The 15161-nt window shown below is 42.5% G+C and overlaps 8 protein-coding genes across 8 annotated transcripts; all 8 read left to right on the top strand.

Annotated features, from left to right (window-relative positions):
* Nucleotides 1-380: 380 nt before the first annotated feature.
* On the top strand, nucleotides 381-701 carry TM35_000271180 (uncharacterized protein; the record flags this gene model as incomplete). Its single annotated transcript, XM_029028011.1, has 1 exon — nucleotides 381-701. The coding sequence occupies one exon, from the start codon at nucleotides 381-383 to the stop codon at nucleotides 699-701; it is 321 nt and encodes a 106-aa protein (XP_028880594.1).
* A 944-nt stretch (nucleotides 702-1645) lies between these two features.
* On the top strand, nucleotides 1646-3472 carry TM35_000271170 (uncharacterized protein; the record flags this gene model as incomplete). Its single annotated transcript, XM_029028010.1, has 1 exon — nucleotides 1646-3472. One exon carries the CDS (start codon nucleotides 1646-1648, stop codon nucleotides 3470-3472), a length of 1827 nt encoding a protein of 608 aa, XP_028880593.1.
* A 1333-nt stretch (nucleotides 3473-4805) lies between these two features.
* Nucleotides 4806-6365, top strand: TM35_000271160 (putative ATP-dependent DEAD/H RNA helicase; the record flags this gene model as incomplete). The annotated part of the gene is made up of 1 exon (XM_029028009.1): nucleotides 4806-6365. The coding sequence occupies one exon, from the start codon at nucleotides 4806-4808 to the stop codon at nucleotides 6363-6365; it is 1560 nt and encodes a 519-aa protein (XP_028880592.1).
* Nucleotides 6366-8130: 1765 nt separating this feature from the next.
* On the top strand, nucleotides 8131-8487 carry TM35_000271150 (uncharacterized protein; the record flags this gene model as incomplete). Its single annotated transcript, XM_029028008.1, has 1 exon — nucleotides 8131-8487. The coding sequence occupies one exon, from the start codon at nucleotides 8131-8133 to the stop codon at nucleotides 8485-8487; it is 357 nt and encodes a 118-aa protein (XP_028880591.1).
* Nucleotides 8488-9627: 1140 nt separating this feature from the next.
* On the top strand, nucleotides 9628-11241 carry TM35_000271140 (putative NUDIX family hydrolase; the record flags this gene model as incomplete). Its single annotated transcript, XM_029028007.1, has 1 exon — nucleotides 9628-11241. One exon carries the CDS (start codon nucleotides 9628-9630, stop codon nucleotides 11239-11241), a length of 1614 nt encoding a protein of 537 aa, XP_028880590.1.
* Nucleotides 11242-11606: 365 nt separating this feature from the next.
* Nucleotides 11607-13088, top strand: TM35_000271130 (uncharacterized protein; the record flags this gene model as incomplete). The annotated part of the gene is made up of 1 exon (XM_029028006.1): nucleotides 11607-13088. One exon carries the CDS (start codon nucleotides 11607-11609, stop codon nucleotides 13086-13088), a length of 1482 nt encoding a protein of 493 aa, XP_028880589.1.
* A 437-nt stretch (nucleotides 13089-13525) lies between these two features.
* On the top strand, nucleotides 13526-14551 carry TM35_000271120 (UDP-Gal or UDP-GlcNAc-dependent glycosyltransferase; the record flags this gene model as incomplete). Its single annotated transcript, XM_029028005.1, has 1 exon — nucleotides 13526-14551. The coding sequence occupies one exon, from the start codon at nucleotides 13526-13528 to the stop codon at nucleotides 14549-14551; it is 1026 nt and encodes a 341-aa protein (XP_028880588.1).
* A 317-nt stretch (nucleotides 14552-14868) lies between these two features.
* On the top strand, nucleotides 14869-15159 carry TM35_000271110 (uncharacterized protein; the record flags this gene model as incomplete). Its single annotated transcript, XM_029028004.1, has 1 exon — nucleotides 14869-15159. A coding segment is annotated over one exon (291 nt), but the record flags the coding sequence as incomplete, so codon positions are not given.
* Nucleotides 15160-15161: the final 2 nt, after the last annotated feature.

Below are 15161 nucleotides of genomic sequence, written 5' to 3'. Positions count from 1 at the left end.
AAAAAAAAACAAGGAAAAGGGAGAAGAAAGAAGAAGAGGACTCTCACTTTCTTTCTCTTGCTCTCGATCTCGATCTCTTTTTTTTTGCTAGTATATACTCTGCTGTGGATAGAGCTATTGGTTATTTGGATCCCTCATACACTGTGCAGTCTGCTGTACATCTGCACTTTACACTACTCTTTCTCTCTCTCTCTCTCTCTCTCATTCTTCTCATTACCAAGAAGGTCAGTATAATCAGATACATTAAAAACAAAAAACAAAAAGAAAACATCAGCGAACACGTGAAATAGTAGTGGTGACGTTTACTTTGCCTATAAAAAGAAACAAAGAGAGAAAAAAGTAAAAAGTAAAAAAAAAAAAAAAAACAATCATATCTACATATGCTCCGTCGTGCAACCATACTGTGGATTGGCGCTGAAGGCAATATCTTCATGTCTGCCGTTCATGATAAGACCTATCTACAGCATAGACTCGCACTGCTCGGGAAGGCAGATCCCAACTGCCAGCAGCCCCTCTCAGAGGAAACGGTACGACGCTTCACTACATCCATTGGCAGTCCAGAGTCCCTATTCAACAAGGCCGCAGGTGCAGAGCCATCAAATATCGTGGATGAAGAGACGGGTGTTCCCATCGGCAGTACACAATTGAATCCAACACGATATGGAGATTGGGAAAGCAACGGCCGCTGTCATGACTTTTAAATAACGACAGAAGAAGAAATATATATATATATATATATATATATATATATATATACTTCTGGAAAAGTGGCGTTTACTGTCTCTCTTTTTTTTTCCTTCTTTTGATCTTGCTATGTAAACATATTTATTGATTTAACACTTGTTGTTCTGTTCTTTACCACTTTTTCTGAGAACACCCACAAATGTCCTTTTTTTCTCACTCTTTTTCTTTTCTTTTTTTTTTTCCTTCTTGCTTTTTAACCTCCCAATCACACACTTATACATTTATATATAAATACGACTTGAAGCAGTTAGCAAATCACATCGCATAGCCATCGGCTAAGCGAGGACCGAAGTGTGTAGACGTGTTGTGTTATTTATTTATTTATTCATTTTAGTTTAGTTTAGGAAAGCCACAGTACATTTCTTTTTTTTTTTTTGTTTTGTTTCTCCGCCTTTGCATTTAACTCTTTCCTGTTCTCTGCGGTTATTGGTGCATTCACCGTCCACTGTGTGAAGTTGTTGCTGGTCTGTCTGTGTGTGTGTTGTGTAGACAGCAATTTGAGGGGCAAACATTGGGGAGCAGGTGAGAAAGAAGTAAGGAAATAACAAGAACAAGAAGAAGAATAACAAGGAAAAAAGAAAAAAAAGGAACTGTAGAGAAGCACGAAAAAAACAAGCAAGAAGGTAGACAAGAAGGAAAAAATAAAAGAATCTGCAGAACCGAGAAGAAAGAAAAGCAAACAATAAGGTGAAAACAAGAAGAAACAATAGTAAAAAGTTAAGAGTATTATTTATTTATTATTATTGTTATTATTATTGTCATTCTCATTCGTTACTGCTGTTATTCCTATTATTATTCCTATTATTATTATTATTATTGTTATTATCACCATTCTAATCATCATCATTTGTCATTGAGAATATTTTACCAACCCAATATCAATTTAGTTTTTTTCTGCACAATGACAATGCAATTGTTTAGTTTCGGTCATCCCTGCGAGCACCAGCTGCGGCGGACGTGTATTGGTGGCTCCAGCTGTCCACTCAATGGTTATCCAGACAATTGGTGTTGCAGTTTCATTAAGGGAAAAATAAACTTCAAGCGTGATAAACCGTGTGAGGGGCCGCGGTGTCGTTGGGGATTCACACACCCATCACAAGCACAGTTTGATGCCGTTACACATGTACTCAACGAGAGCCGCCCCATCGCTGCGAAGATTGATGACGCGGATGATAAGGAAATGCTCACATTCAGTATAGAGAATGCACGTATTGTAGATACCGTGCAGTGTGCACTTCACATGATGCGGCATCCACCGAGTAATTGCACTACACGTGTAGGACAACTCCTTGCATACGCCGCATTGCGGGCAGGAGATGTGAAGGTGTTTATGCAATTACTCAAAACGATGAAGAAACCGGTGGATGGATATCTACTCGGAGCATATGAATATCTGACAAGTGGTAATCTGCCTACGCTTGCCAGCAGCAACAATAACAATGGCAGTAATAATAATAATAATTCTAATAATAATAACAATAGCAACTCCGCCCAAAGCAAGGGATCTGGAAAGAAAGGTAGTGTGGAAAAGAAGGAAGATACCGCGGATGAACTGAAGAGTGACCTGGTGGATCTTATGAACGCCGCACTGAGCTCCGGTGGACAACTCGTTAACCGCGAAGATCAGCATACATTGCAGGCAGTCTTTATTTTGGCCCTACGTAGTTACCCAAAGAGCAATAAGAAACGACAAGAGATGCTGGAGTTGGCGATTGCGAAATTCGGTAATCGACAAGTACCGAAAAACCCCACCGCCACTGTAGCCACCGCCGCCAATACGAGCAGTAATAATGTCAACAGCACAACAACAGGCCACAGTCCCGCAACCGCTTCGGGTGCCACCACTGCAGCGGCTGTTGTGGCCGCAAGTACTGCTGCAGCTGCAGCTGCTAATAATAATAATAATGCTAATAATAATACTACTGCTACTGCGGCAACAGCAGCTGCCACTGCAACAGGTGCCACTCTGCCGACGACGGCAACAACAACAACCGCCACTACAGCCGCCGCAGTGGTGGCCGCCGCCGGAGCGCAGGGAAAGACGGCAGCCACCGCGGCAGCAGCAGCAGGTGGAGGACAATCACCAAAGGCAAAGGAGACAGCAGAGGATGATGGTATCGGTAATCATCACAGCAGTACTAGCAACAACAATAATGCCGCGCCCACACGAAGACCACAGGCCGTTGGGGGAACACCAACCACACCATTCACCGCAAGTGCACGTCTTAAGGAGATGGCGAATACTTCACCCGCAAAGCAACAAACACAAACACAAGCTCCACCACCACAACCTGTTGTCGGTATCAGTCGTTTGGCGATGCAATCTAAACAAGCCCCTATACGCCATTATGAACCGGTTCGTACAGATTTGCCATTACCAAATATAGCCCTTTTTGGAGGTCTCTTTGGACTCACCGTACAATCAGCCACATGGGCATTATTGGGCTCTGCCACCTCACACAAAACGACCTCACTTGTAACCAATACACCATCTGCCGTGGCAGCCCCATCAATGACAACGGCAACAGTAGTATCAGGCGGATTAACCACAACCACAACACCAACCACCACCAGCACTACTACTACTGCTCCTCCGCCGCCTCCACCTTCGGGTGTATTATCTCTGGAATTGGCCAGTGGGGTAGATGAGAAGGTGTTTGGTTTCTTGGGTTCACATACACCTGACTATAGCTTCTTCAGTGACATAGACGGGGTTGCAGAGGATTAGAAAAGAAAATAAAAAAAGACTGAATAGTAAAATGTGCGAGAATGGATATTTAGAGAGACATAAACAACCACAACCATAACAATAGCGGCAGCGAAAGTAAAAAAAAAAAAAAAAGAAAGGTGAAGGTGTGCCTTTACATGTACACGTTTCTTTCTTTGTTTCTGTGTGTCTGTGTGATCTCTCTACACATGATCTGTATCCCTTACTTAACTGAAAGGTTTATAATTTTATTACTTTCTATTTCAGGTGGGACAGGATGACGTAAGAAGAAAAAACAAAACGAAAAACCGAAATGAAGAGTGAAGGACAAGAAGAAAAAGACGTGTGGTTGTGTGTTTTTCTTTTTGGTTATACATATGTTCTCTCTCTTTTTATTCTTACGCCTGAGCTTCTCCCATATTTGCATGTGCGTTGTTTGTTCGAAACCCCCCCCTGTAGAACTGCTGTTGATAGTGATAGCAAGATGGATAGGGTAAAATTCCCTTCCCCAATGAGCAACAACCGTGGGAACATGAGGAGGAGTTATGGCCAGAATAGTGAGGAAGAGAAATGCGAAGCATTGTTGGCGGAAAATCCGTACAAAACAGAAAGGAAAAAAAAAGAAAAAAAAAAGCAGAAAACAACTAAAAACAATACAAAATAACAAACATATTCCGAAGATCGAAAAAAAAGAGAAAAAGAAAGAGAGTTTCTATCCATATATATTTGGAATAGAGAAGGAAAGAAAGGAAGGAAGGAAAGAAAAACGAGAATGCATTAGAGGGGGAAAAAAAAAAGATGGAAACACCGCGTCACACGTATATCCATATATGTATTGAAATTCAAGAGATAGAATGCGTGAGAGAGAAAAGAAGAAAGAGGTGTTAAAGAAATGAGTGAGAGCAATTGCTATAGGCTTTTCATTCAGAAACCCTCCATGCAAAAAACCAGCCCAATGCTACTACTATTACTATTGTTGCTGGTATGAGCGCATGGTACTAGGGTTTATTTCTTTTTGTTTTTTTTTGTTTTACCCCCTTTACTCGGAGTGCTTGCTGAACATTTTAGAAATTTTCTTCTTCTTTTTTTCTTCTTTCTCTTTTTTTTTGGGTGTTTTTTGACCTGTAAAAACATTCTCTTCGTTATTTCACAAAGTGAAGGGAAAAAAGAAGTAGAAGCAAAAGAAACGTGAGAAGAACGAGGTGAAAAAAAAAGGAACAAATACAGTGATTTCGAAGCACCTCAGCAGATATATATTATTTGTAAATACCATCACCTGAAGCCCAAAGGAAAAGTACTGAGCCATTACACCTAGTCCGCCAAACAAGGGGGTATTAGATTAACATTGGTAAACATGGCATATAATGATGGTTACTCTGGTGATCGCATGGCCGCCCTCGGCTCTAATCTCCGCGATGTAAACTGGGGCGAGGTGCAGGTTGTGGCATCACAGTGGAATTACTATAAACCACAACAACAGCGCAGCGATGCGGAGACCGCAGAGTGGCTGCGTGAGAATCGCATAACCATCTACGGTGATCGCGTACCACAACCAATGCTTCTCTTCTCTGACCTTGTTGCCCCTGATGCTATCCACCAGGGCTTTATTGATCTTGGCTACAAGGCCCCTACACCCATTCAATCTATTGCGTGGCCTATTCTGTTAAACTCACGTGATCTTGTTGGTGTAGCGAAGACGGGATCTGGAAAGACAATGGCTTTCATGGTGCCAGCTGCCCTGCACATCATGGCGCAACCACCCATACGCCCCGGTGATGGGCCTATTGCACTCGTCCTCGCCCCCACACGCGAACTCGCTGTGCAGATAGAAGAAGAAACACGTAAAGTGCTGCGACGGGTGCCAAGTATCTCCACGACTTGTTTATACGGTGGAACCCCAAAGGGACCGCAGATCCGCGTACTCCGCGCTGGTGTGCATGTGGTGATTGCGACTCCAGGGCGATTGATTGATTTACTCGAGATGCACGCCACCAACCTCTTACGGGTGACGTATCTCGTATTGGATGAAGCGGACCGCATGCTGGATATGGGATTTGAGGTGCAGATTCGAAAGATTTGTTCGCAAATACGCGCAGATCGTCAAACACTTATGTTCTCCGCAACATGGCCACAAGAAATTCGTAACTTGGCGGCAAGTTTTCAACGTGACTTTATTCGTGTACACGTCGGTTCAGAGGATCTTGTCGCGAATAATGATGTATGTCAGCATGTAATAGTTGTGGAAGAGTATGATAAGCAGCGTCGATTGGAGGAAATTCTGCAGAAACTCGGTCAACAACGTGTACTTATTTTTGTTAAGACAAAACGTACAGCAGATTCGTTACATTCCTCTTTACGCCGTATACTTGGTGGTGCGGTGATGTCCATTCATGGTGATAAGGAACAATCACAGCGTGATTATGTGCTAGATCGTTTTCGCCGTGATGCTCGATCGGTGCTCGTCGCAACAGACGTCGCAGCTCGTGGATTGGATATTAAGAATTTGGATGTGGTGGTTAATTTTGATATGCCTACAAACATTGAGGATTATGTGCATCGTATTGGTATGAGATCATTATTCCGGTTGAGTTTTACCGTTTCTACCCCTCTTACTCTCTCCCTCTGTTTCTTTTTTTTATTATTTTCGATTAACATTTCTCCCCTCTTTGTGTTACTTCCCACCCTCTCTCTAGTAAAATCTCTCCCTCTCTCTTACTTTTTAAATTATGCGTGTCTTTGTCTGTTGGCGTCAGTTGTCTTCCTGTGGTGTTGCGTTTTTTTATTTTTTTTTATTTTATTTTTTTGCGGAGTTAAAGAGGGTCTAGTTGCGTGCGTAGAGTGGTTGGGAATCATGAGAGAGAGGCAGGGAAGGGAAGGGAAGGGAAGGAGAAGGCTATATGGATCGATATACTAAGAAGAAGGAGAGAATAAAATAAAATAATTTCTTATTCTTCTTCTTATCATTCTCCTTCTTCCTTTCTATTTCTTTTTTTTTTCTATTTTCCTTCTTTCCTCTCTCTATTATTCTTTCTATTCCCACCCCTTCAAATCCACAGCCGTTGCTGTTGCCAAAGAAAACAGCAACAAGAGCATCGGTTACACGGTAGGCGCAACTGCAATATTATTCTCTCATTCCTCCGTATCTATCTATGTGTGTCTGTGTATGTGTAAGAGTGTGAGATGGAGGTTCGGAAAAGAGAAGTATAAAAAAGTAGAGGAAATAAATAAATTATCCTCCCCTTTTCCATGGTGACTTCCTTTCTCTCCATCTCTGCTTCCACTTACTCTTTACTGTGGGGGTGGGGGAAGTGATTTCTGTGTGTGTGTATGTGTGTGTGACGTAACCTTGCGTATTTATCTACATTTGTACCTGAAACTAGTGAGGCTAACCTTGTATGCATTGAATAACCGTGTACATGGAAGGAGAGAGAGAGAAATAATTGAGCGATATCACAACAAAACAAAACAAAAAAAAGGGCTCAGAGACTAATATGTTTAATAACACCCAAACTTGCCATGAACACTATAGTTTTTCAGTTCATGCTTATTTTCATTTTTTTATTTTTTTATTTTTCATTTATGTCTCTCTGCCCCTTTTTTGTTATTATTATTGTTCTTGTTGTTGGTATTATTGCTCTCTCTCCTTAGCTCTTACATGTTTCCACTTCCTCCCTTGCATCCATAAGTATACATACTTCTTTTTGACGTAGTCTTCTTCCATCCTATGCTCTATTGCTTGGGGTGGTGTAAATAATTAATTGTTTTTATAACTAATGGACCGTATCTTTACTGTGTACTGTACATCCATGTACCTATACTAACTACTCTGAGATGAAGACTACGGAAAAGAAGATGGATGCCAGGGGGGTATATACATACAGCAATGTTCCTTCACACAATAACATTTCCACACCGAATAAAACAGTAAAGGGAAAGTAAAGTTAGACAGCTACAGGGGTGGTCTGGGAGTGAGGAATTCTTACTTTTCCTCCAATCTCCCCCACCCTCCTGTTGATCCATATGCTGTCTATTATAACTTGAATCCTCCCTTGGCTACACATTGGGTTAATGCAAATAAAAAAGAAAAAGTGGTGACTCTATATATTGGGTTCCACGTACTTGCACACACCCCGGAGACACTGCCGCCAACACCGACCGTTTTAATTCTTTTACTCAGATTAATTCTGATGCCATTGAACCTGACGAACTTCTTCTCTTCTCTTCTTTTTTCCCGTGGTGTTTCTCTCTCTCTCTCTTTTTGTGCGTGTGCGTGTGTGTGTGTTTGTTTCTTTGTGCCTGTGTGTTTTTTTTTTTGTTTTTGTGTGTATTTTCTTACCCTGACTTAAAAAAAAAAAACAGGACGTACTGGACGTGCTGGACAGAGAGGTGATGCCTACACTTTCATCTGCGCTGCTGACCCGTCAAAGACAATCCGCGACCTAGCGGACATTCTACGCCGTGCCAATCAAGAAGTTCCACCGGAATTGTACGATCTTATAGGTCGAGGAGGAGGTGGTGGTTATAACCGTGGTAATCGCGGCGGTGGTGGATATAATAATAACCGTGGTGGATATAATAATAACCGTGGTGGATATAACAATAGCCGTGGTGGGTATAATAACAATCGTGGTGGATATGATTCCCGTCCGTACACACCGTACGGCTCTGCAGCTGCGGCGATGGCGGGACTCCCACCGCCGCCGATATCCGCCATGGCGGCCCCCATGCCGTCTGGGCCAATGTCTATGATGATGCGCCAGCCCGAGTATCGCATGCCCATGCAGTCAAACATCACCGTTGGCGCTGGCGGTGCTTACAACGCTCCAGGGGCCAATCCATACTGGGGCAGTCCAACAGCCAATCCCAACATGACGGCCATGCAGTTACCACCACCACCGCCACCGCCACTGGCAGGAGACAAACACAGTCGCGACTCACCAGAACGACGCCGCTCCGACAGTCGTGATCGCCATCGACGCCGTTCCGACAGTCGCGATCGCCATCGACGCCGACGCGGAAGCCGCGATCGCCATTAAGAAATAATAAATATATATATATATATATATATATATATATATTTACGTGTAAGTATAAGTAAAGAAAGGAAAACAAAAACAGGAGGGTCAGAATACACGGAAGGAATAGAAGACTGCTGATATATTTGACGGGCCTCAGATGAAATATCAGTGAAAGGGAAGTACCTGCACTACTGTGGCAGCAGCAGGGGAGGGGAGGGGAATGAAGAAAAAAAAAAAAAAGGAACTAGAAGAAATAGGAATAATAGATTTTTCTCTCTTCTTCCCTCTGCTGCCAACCCGTACAATTCTGAAGAAAATAAAAAAAAAACTCTCTATTCATATTTCTCTCATTCTTTCTTCTTTTCACTTTTCACCTAGTTTCTCATTGGAATGTAAAAATTTCTATTTTTCCGATGGTGGGGAACCTATGGGCTGTTGTCAAGAATAACTTTTTTCTTATCCTTTTTTACTGTATGAAGTGCTCATCAGGAAAGGAAAGGAAAAAAAAAAAAAAATGGTTCCTTGTTGTTTTCATTGTTTTTTCTTTTTTTTCTTGACTCCCGTTTGGAGGAGGGGCTTGACAAGAAACGGACACCACACCACTTTGATCCTTCATTACAGTAGGTTTGGGGTAATGATGGTATAAACAAGGCTGAGGGGTGGGTGTGTTGGGCAACGAAGAAAAAAAGAAAGAAAAAAGGGACAATAGAACCTCACTTTGACAGATAGAGTGGGAGTTGGTCAGAGTAGAATATCTATCTATCTATATATATCTCTGTGTTTGTGTGTGTGTGTAAGGAAATAATAAGAAAAAAAAGGATAAATGGTATTGAAGAAATCAGATGAAGAACGAAAAGGAGGGCATATCAGTTCTCTGCGATGCAGTAAATGACAGAAGAAGGTGTGCGGGTTTCTGTTGTTTATGGACTGTATTGTTGTTAATGATGATAATGATAATGATGGTTATTATTATTATTATTATTATTATTATTATTATTATTTGGGATGATTTTTCTTATCATTTTTTATCCTTACTGCTTCCATTCTCTATGTGTGACTTTTGCAGAAGAGACATATATAGGTAATTTCCCCCAATTCTTTTATTTATTTATTTTTTGTTTTTTTCTCATTTCATTAAATTCGCTATTAGCAAGGGAAATGTCGTTGCCTGCGGTGGATGTCAATTTTCTATTAAAAATTGCCCACCGTATGGAGGAACGTCGGCTCCACGTCTACGTACCAAGTCTCCACCGCTCTGCTACAGCCATTCTTCTACGATTTGGCAATGAACAACATCAAAATGTTGCCCGTCATTTGTTGGCATGCAGAGATGGCACTCATTCGGCTTCAGCATTGCTGCAGCACCTTGCAAGTGCGGGTAGCACAGAAATACTTTCATCCTTGTCTATGCTCTTTGTGAAACGCGCAGATGTGGCTTCTGATCGTTGGAGTGGAAGTGTATCATTCCCTGGTGGCCGCCGTGATGTAGGTGATGTAGACGATTTGCATACAGTTTTCCGGGAAGTTTACCAAATGCTTGGAATACCATTAAAATCGAATGATTTTATTCTCTTGGGACGACTCCGTGATTATAGTATTCAAGGTCGACATATAAGTACCACAGGTGCTGTTCAGTCACGTTTTGTTTTTCTACACATTGGAGATCTCTCACCAACGGTACATTTTGCCCGTCATGAAGTAGATGCGGTGCAGTGGGTCCCTATTAGTCGTTTCGCTAAAGAGCATGCGGAATGTGGTTGTGTCTGTCATCCGTTGAGTTGTTTTCTACGACCAACAGATGCAGACTCCAGACTGCTCTTAAGAGAGATATTCCCTCATGCGTATTTATCATTCCCAAGTGTGCAGTTACATGATCGTTGGCGTGTATGGGGTTTAGCGTTACGGACTACAAGTGAATTATTATCTCTTGAGGGCAGACCACCTATTGATTGGCCACTGGTTTCTTCAAATAACGCACTACTTCAGCATTTTGTGATTGACGCCGTACATGGATATTATGAGATGCTCTACACATTTTACCGTTTGAAGGCATGGCTAAGGTTGAGAAATACATCACTCTTAAAGAAGTATGATATTCTCCCACCTGAGGCAGATTCTATTTTCTGGGCTGTTCCAGAATCTATAGAGCCACGGCATATTTTTTTTCTTTTCCTAGATGTATTCTTTGCAGTGTTTATTCTTTATTGTGTTGCAAGTGTGATATTTGTTATCTCTACTGCTATCTGTGTGATGTTTGGATGGACCAACACGAACGAAAGAAGGGAACAGATTCATGCATATTATGCAGCAAACACATCAGCCACTGCCGAACTTGAACAATGGAACCGAAAACAACAACAACAACAACAAGAAGAAGAAGAAGAGGGTGAAGAAGAGGAAAGAAAGAAAGAATTAAATGATGGAGTAATGGCAGAATGTGAGCTCACTTCTACCCACCCAGAACTAGGCATCTTCTCTGAGAAGATGGAATCCGCTACACCTTCATTAACTTACAATGAAGTTAAACCAACCGACACCGAATCCATATCCAATACTACAATTACCAATGAGAAGGAGAACTTTCGAGATGATTTAGATGCCGGTAGTGGAAACTCCTGCAACGCAAATGATCATATTTCTCTTGCCGCTCTGCCAAGTTCTGATGACTGGAATGCGTTTCGACAGTCTGTGAGAGAATGGGCAGGGAAGGGTGCTTTTGTTGAAACTCCATACCTCTTCCCTACCAAACTGGAAGATAAGGAAAACCACTGATGCTAAAACGAGAAGTGAATGAATTTCCCAAGAAGAAAGAGGGTACTATAACCTCTTTTTTTTTATTTTTCTCATTCACACTTCTTGTTAATTCTTATCGACATACATAACAACTTTCTTATTTCTTTTTATTTTTATTTTTCTGTGTTCCCTTCTTTTCTTGCATTCCTTATAATTCTTTTCTTTTTTGTGTATGTATGTACGTAGAAGGAGATGAATATAAGTGCGAATTTCTTTTGCTGAACACTAACGTTTTATTTCTCTCCTATTTTTATTCTCTCGGCGTGCATTATTATTTTTATTTGGTGGAAGTGTCAGTAAAGTGACAAATTAGATAAGAAATAAAAGACTCTATTAGCAACCAAATGGTAGGAGGTGCCATTGGTAATATAACAGAGGGATTTATTGGTGTATTGCTGTTCCTAAGCTTATGCTATATCGGGATCCTATTTGGCCGTTTGGTGTTTGTCTACGCCATTGAGCGACCAACTACACAGTTTTGCTTCGTTGTTATATTTGCCCTCTCAACCTTTATATTCACTCTTGTATTACTGGATGCCTCAAAAGTAGCGAGTACGATCTTTTCAACAAGCTTCATCGCTCATGCACTACGCTACGCTATTATAGCTGACCTCACCGCTATTTCATTACTTTGTCCCTTTTGTATTCTTCGCTTACTTCTACAAAACCTTCATCTACGTCGTTGTATGATACTAGTGGGTAGTTGTTGTATTTTATTTTATCTTTTTGGGAAATGGATTCCTCTTCTACGATGGATACGTGGTCTTTTAGAACTTGGATTTCACTTGAGCCCCGCACATACACTATGGGATGCGGTTAGTACAACTGTTGCGTTAGTTGGTATACTTGCTGTAGGTATTCTCTCTGGATATGCCGCTGTAACAACTCCTGTGTCGTTTATTCGACCACTGGTGGTGCGAGACAGCGGTGCAGGGGCACGGGTGGCTCTTGGTGTATTGGCGAAGCGACAGCGTTATTTACTCTCTCTATGGACTTCCAAGCAAAGTCAAATAGCGCAGGCGTGGAGCACTAAAGTGCCATCAGCATCAGCACGTGATTCTGCTACACGTGTATGGAGTTGGGTAGCAAAGTCGTTACGTTCTAGTGGTGGCGATGGGAATTCCCGCTGGAATAGTGAGAATGTAGCAAAATTAAAAGCAGAGAGTGATGGTATACAGGCTGTAAGTACAGCAGTTTTTTTAGAGATGAACGAGATGGATTCATTGCTGCGCTCTGCAGAGAATGGAGCTACTTGGCGAGGTTGGGCAGAAGCATTCATAGGGGTCTTGCTTCTCTTACACACCCTACTTAAGCTAACTTTTACTACTATTAGTTTATTACGATGGTATTTTTCTTCTTTTGCTACAGTGCCTCACCAGACTGAGGACACAGCAACACGAGTAGTTGGTATATTGGAAACATACGGTCTTTCAGTTTCAAGTAGTGAGGGAACTGAGCGTCGAGTCGCATGGGTGTCATTGACCCTTAATGCCTGGATGATTATTAGCTCCATTCGTGGATTCCTCCTAACAGTATTTCGACTAGTGACACTATACACCGCTTTCTTAAGCATGGATACCACAGTTTTGGGTCTGACAACAGGAATGGGTGCCTACTTTATGGGACAACTGCTGCTGCTCCGCCTCTCTCCTACACTAGAGACTCAAAGTGTTTTGTCTGAAGTACTCCAGGAGCAATTACCCCGACGCGAGCTGTACCGCCATCTAAACGACCTGGTCTTTGTTATATCAAGCGCAGTTACTATACTAGTACGTCACAGTATGGTGTCACTGCAAATCTCCAATCAATACAACATTGAAGGCTAAATGCTGCAAATAAAGCAAATTAAATTTCAACAACGATGAACCAATCCACTGTATCCATATTTTACAGGACATTATTTGGGTTACAACATGGGAAGCAAAAACCTTCACAAAGATCTGTTATAACTGTAGGCAAACTGCATGTCATAGACAATCCACAACTCAGGAAAAAAAAAAAAAAAACACCAAAGTTTTTCTATTCATTCTAAAATCAACAAATTTTTTTTATCTCCTTTTACATTTCACCTCAAATCAGACTAAAAAGGAGCAAGATCACTAAATGTATGCACAAAATAAATCGACTGATGCAAACAATAACGTCATTATATACAATTTAAATGTCCTTCACCATAAAGGAATAAAAAAAAAAGAAAACACGTGCACCACGCGTTCACAACACGTTTCCCGGGTGACGTTGATTCCATTGTGTCCTTTTCTTCATGACTGTTACTCTGCATGATCAGGGGACTGAGGATGGACATTTTGGTGAGTCCTTTGAGAGAGTGGATGGTCACACAATGACTGAGACCCTCCGCCACATTCCACGCAGTGTTGTGGACACGTGGGCCCAGCGTGAGTACCTTGTGGTGTTTGGCATCCCGTCGGTAGACATTGAGGCACGGCGGAGGCGGCGTTACCTGCAGCGGACCACGTGCTGGCGCTTCCCCGGTGTTGCCACGAAGTCAAACAACTTCACTGGTGAGATGCTGGTGCTGTATGTGCTTGCACGCCACCCGTCTCACGGCTATAACTACTCTGCTGGAGTTCAGGAGGAGGCATCGGAGTGGCATGATGTGCTCACGCTGCCCATACATGAGGGAAAAGTGACAACAAATAAAGTAGTTGGATGCCAAGGATTTTGGGGCATTGAGGCTGAGGTTGGCATGAGCCGCAAGACGTTCATGTGGTTCCACCATGCCGTCCAACTGTTCCCCAACGCTAGTTATCTGACAAAGGGCGACGACGATATGTTTTTGCGTGTGCCGCAGTACCTTGCTGACCTGCGCACCCTGCCCCGCCGTGGGCTGTATTGGGGGCTTTTTAAGCGCTCTAGGAAAGGTATTGTGCGGTATGTTACTGGGTTTTGCGCGACTCTTGCGAGGGATGCTGTGGAACAGGTTGTGTCTTGCGAACCAGTACGGAGTTTTATGTACCGTCCTTCTTTTAATCGGATAAATGATTTTGTATATTTTTACATGCACCATGAAGACGTTATGGTGGGACGGGTGCTGACGCAAATCAAGTACCAACACCTCCTCTACGCCCGTGAAAAGCCCTGTCATTTCCATGATGTTCATGTGGGCCATCGTGTCAACCCGGTAACGTCGCAGTCTGTGGTGATCCATCACCTATGGGAGAGTGAGTATGCTGAGCTGATGGAGCGGTTTGGAAACGATACTTCTCCCTCCCCTCGCAGGTTCAGGCGCCCCAGCAGATGCTTCATTGATTTTCCTTGTAATGGTTAAGAGGAACTTCTTTGATTTTTCTTAGTTGCTTTGCTTTTTTCATTTGGGGTGTGCTCGTTTCTTCATTCTTTCATATTGTAATAAATGTAGACGGAGATGCATATAAAGTGTCCGTTTTTATACTTGTATTCTTGCTATATTATACCCATTATATACTTGCTTCACAACAATAACCCTCCTTTTTTGTTCGAGTACTCTGGTGATTGTATTTCTCGTGTTTGTTTGTGGTCTTGTATGGTTTTGTGGTGCATGTGGTGTCTAACTACTGGTGTTTTTTCTACTCTTCTTCTTTTTGGTGGAATGGAAAGGCGATAATTATGGGGTGCAGAGCGGCTACGTATAGCTACGCTGTGCTTCGCCTTGCCCTCCTTGTCGGTGTCCTACTAGTGTCTGTAGCTGCTGTATATTTTTTTCCCCTTCGCATTGGATTAGATCATCAGGGTGGTACAGTGGACCTGGGTCAGGTATCCTTTGAGAGAGTGGATGACTACATGATGGCAGAGACCCTCCGCTACATTCCACGCAGTGTTGTGGACACGTGGGCCCAGCGTGAGTACCTTGTGGTGTTTGGCATCCCGTCGGTAGACATTGAGGCACGGCGGAGGCGGCG

The sequence above is a fragment of the Trypanosoma theileri genome, assembly GCF_002087225.1.
Source record: "Trypanosoma theileri isolate Edinburgh chromosome Unknown TM35_Tth_27_V1, whole genome shotgun sequence".
NCBI classification, from domain to species: domain Eukaryota; phylum Euglenozoa; class Kinetoplastea; order Trypanosomatida; family Trypanosomatidae; genus Trypanosoma; species Trypanosoma theileri.
This window is presented reverse-complemented; position numbering and strand designations above follow the sequence as displayed.